This window comes from Homarus americanus, unplaced genomic scaffold (genome assembly GCF_018991925.1).
Source record: "Homarus americanus isolate GMGI-L3 unplaced genomic scaffold, GMGI_Hamer_2.0 scaffold57980, whole genome shotgun sequence".
NCBI lineage: Eukaryota > Metazoa > Arthropoda > Malacostraca > Decapoda > Nephropidae > Homarus > Homarus americanus.
The window spans coordinates 4,984,305-4,986,677 of NW_024716703.1; the positions used below are offsets into that span (position 1 = coordinate 4,984,305).

At 45.6% G+C, this 2,373-nt stretch overlaps 1 protein-coding gene across 1 annotated transcript; it reads right to left on the reverse strand.

Moving 5' to 3' along the window:
* Window positions 1-908: 908 nt before the first annotated feature.
* Window positions 909-2,049, reverse strand: LOC121858443. Its single transcript, XM_042354887.1, has 3 exons — window positions 1,978-2,049; window positions 1,417-1,760; window positions 909-1,264 (listed from the first exon to the last, which is right to left on the reverse strand). Exons 1-3 carry the CDS (start codon window positions 2,026-2,028, stop codon window positions 1,153-1,155), a joined length of 507 nt encoding a protein of 168 aa, XP_042210821.1. The 5' UTR covers window positions 2,029-2,049; the 3' UTR covers window positions 909-1,152.
* Between the last annotated feature and the right edge of the window lie 324 nt (window positions 2,050-2,373).

Sequence of the window (2,373 nt, forward strand, 5' to 3'; positions counted from 1 at the left end):
ATGGTTTAACCCTTTGAGGACGATGGCTTAACCCTTTGTGGACGATGGCTTAACCCTTTGAGGACGATGGTTTAAAGATTTTACTGTAGGATGAATTTTCAGAATAATTTCATGATCAAGGAATAATACTTTACCTGCTGGTGTATAAGAGTGTACAATATAATGTGTGTGTGTGTGTGTGTGTGTGTGTGTGTGTGTGTGTGTGTGTGTGTGTGTGTGTGTGTGTGTACGTGTTATATGGGAAGACCTTTTGCAGCAATTACAGGGATGAGAGTGTTGGAATATCCCGAGGCGGTAATGGTGGCTGGCTTAGGAGAGAGGGGGGGCGAGCAAAGAGGTAAACAGGAGAGAGGCGAGAGTGAAGAGTGAGGAGTGAGGCAAGAGTGAGGGTGGAGGCAAAAGAGTGAGGAAGGGACGGTGGAGGAGGGAAGGGCAAGGTCTGTCTCTCAGGCGTGTTGGAAAAATAACCCATTTACCTTAGGAATGGGCAAGGCTCTTCACCTACCCCACACACACACACACAGGACATTACTCTCATTTGCTGAGATGACAGATAACCAGTGCCCATTGTTTATGCACTTTATGATGGGTTATGGCATTATTATACGATTTTTTTCTTTTGAAATTTGCCTTATTGTGTATGTCTGCCTGTCTGTCTGAAACTTGACGTAAGGACTCGGTATCAGCCCAATTGGTACAAACAGCACAATGAAACACACCAGAACTGCACAGATCATAAGTTCCCTTTATTTGCATCAATTCACCAGTTGGTTGGTCGGATCTTTGTTATGTTATTGTAAAGTGTTAGTACAGGAGGAAACCAGAGTACCCGCAAAAACCTGCCATGTGTATGGTAGTGAGGGTCACACTGGTTAACATATATATAGGTATAAGTTTGAAACAAAAGATGTTATCAAAATATTTATTCAATAATGATAGATACAGTAGACGCAGTAAGACTGCCACACGCTGGAGATCATGTTGAGCCGCGACACACCTGGCTCTGGTCTTGTCGCGGCCGCTATAGGTGGCACTAACGCCCGAACTACCTAGTCCTCGTGGGTCTATGGGCGTCAGACCCGGTGAAGGGAAAACTTATAGATTTACTGAGCCTTCTGTGCTTCCTTGAATGCCAAGAAGATGGTCTTCCTGTCAAAGGGACAGGTGGAGATATGGCACAGGCAGCGACGCCGTTGATGGCACCGACGCTGCCGGCCTTAGTGAAGAAAGTTCCGGCAGTCCGTTGACAGCGGAGTTTCTCCTCCTGGAGAGGGCAATAATTACTTTCCCTCAGAGGCGTAATAAAGCATAAACATTGTCATAAAACAAGTTACCAAAGAGTATAAGACAATATTGTGGGTCATATGGGGAAGAGAGAGAGTCTGTCCAGTTCTAATAACAACAACAAGTACTCACCCAAAGAAGTTGCGGATGAGAATCTCTTCCTCACTCAGGTTACCATCAGCAGTGGCCTCCAGTTCGCACACAAAGCGGCGACCACAGTCCAGGAAGTCTGAGTTAGCAGCCATGGAGAAGTAGAGCTCCGGGTTACCGAAGGGAAGGCAGGACGCGACTTCTCTCTTGCCGCGGCGCGCTAGTGCTACAGCAGCGGCTCCACAGCCAGGGCGCCCACAACTGCGGCGCCGGCTGCCAGGCCCGCCGCTCACCGTGACTCCTGTGCCGGCCAACAGAATAGTGCTGTCTGTTAGGGCCACGACGGCAGCGCCGACGGCAAGAGCGATGACTAGATGTCCATTCATCTTCAGATGGATGAAAGAAAGAAGTATGTCAGAGAAATGAATGTAAATCAAAGCGAGCAGCAACCTGGCTTACTGTTAAGGAAAGACATTCTCAACAACAAGAGACTATCACTTTGCTCTTAGATAAAAGGACTCAAATATATTCAACGAAATGTCAGGATGTTGTGATATAATGTACAACAGCCATTCGGTGTACTACAGAGTTACAAGTGTTTACCTTGTATAGTTGGTTGTTGTTGTTGCGGTGTACCAGAGACTGACGAGACATCGTGAGACGCGGCTTATATACCAGTCGTCTTTCAGCTGAGAATGTCTCGTTGACCATGGTAAGATAACCACATTTCCCTTCACCTATATTAACCTTCATCGCCCATATCCAAACACACTGACTCTGGGGTTTTGTAATTACCATTATTTAGTTTTTTTGCGTAATAATGTCTGGTGTAGAAACTACCATAGGCAGGAGGCACCCATCTCCCTCCCTCCTTTGTCTCGTGACTACAAGGAGTTATTTACGTGTTCTGTAGATGTAATAATAATAATAATAATAATAATTAACGGTTTATTGAAAGAGCTTGGCACGTAAAAGGCTGAAAATATACAGTTACATATT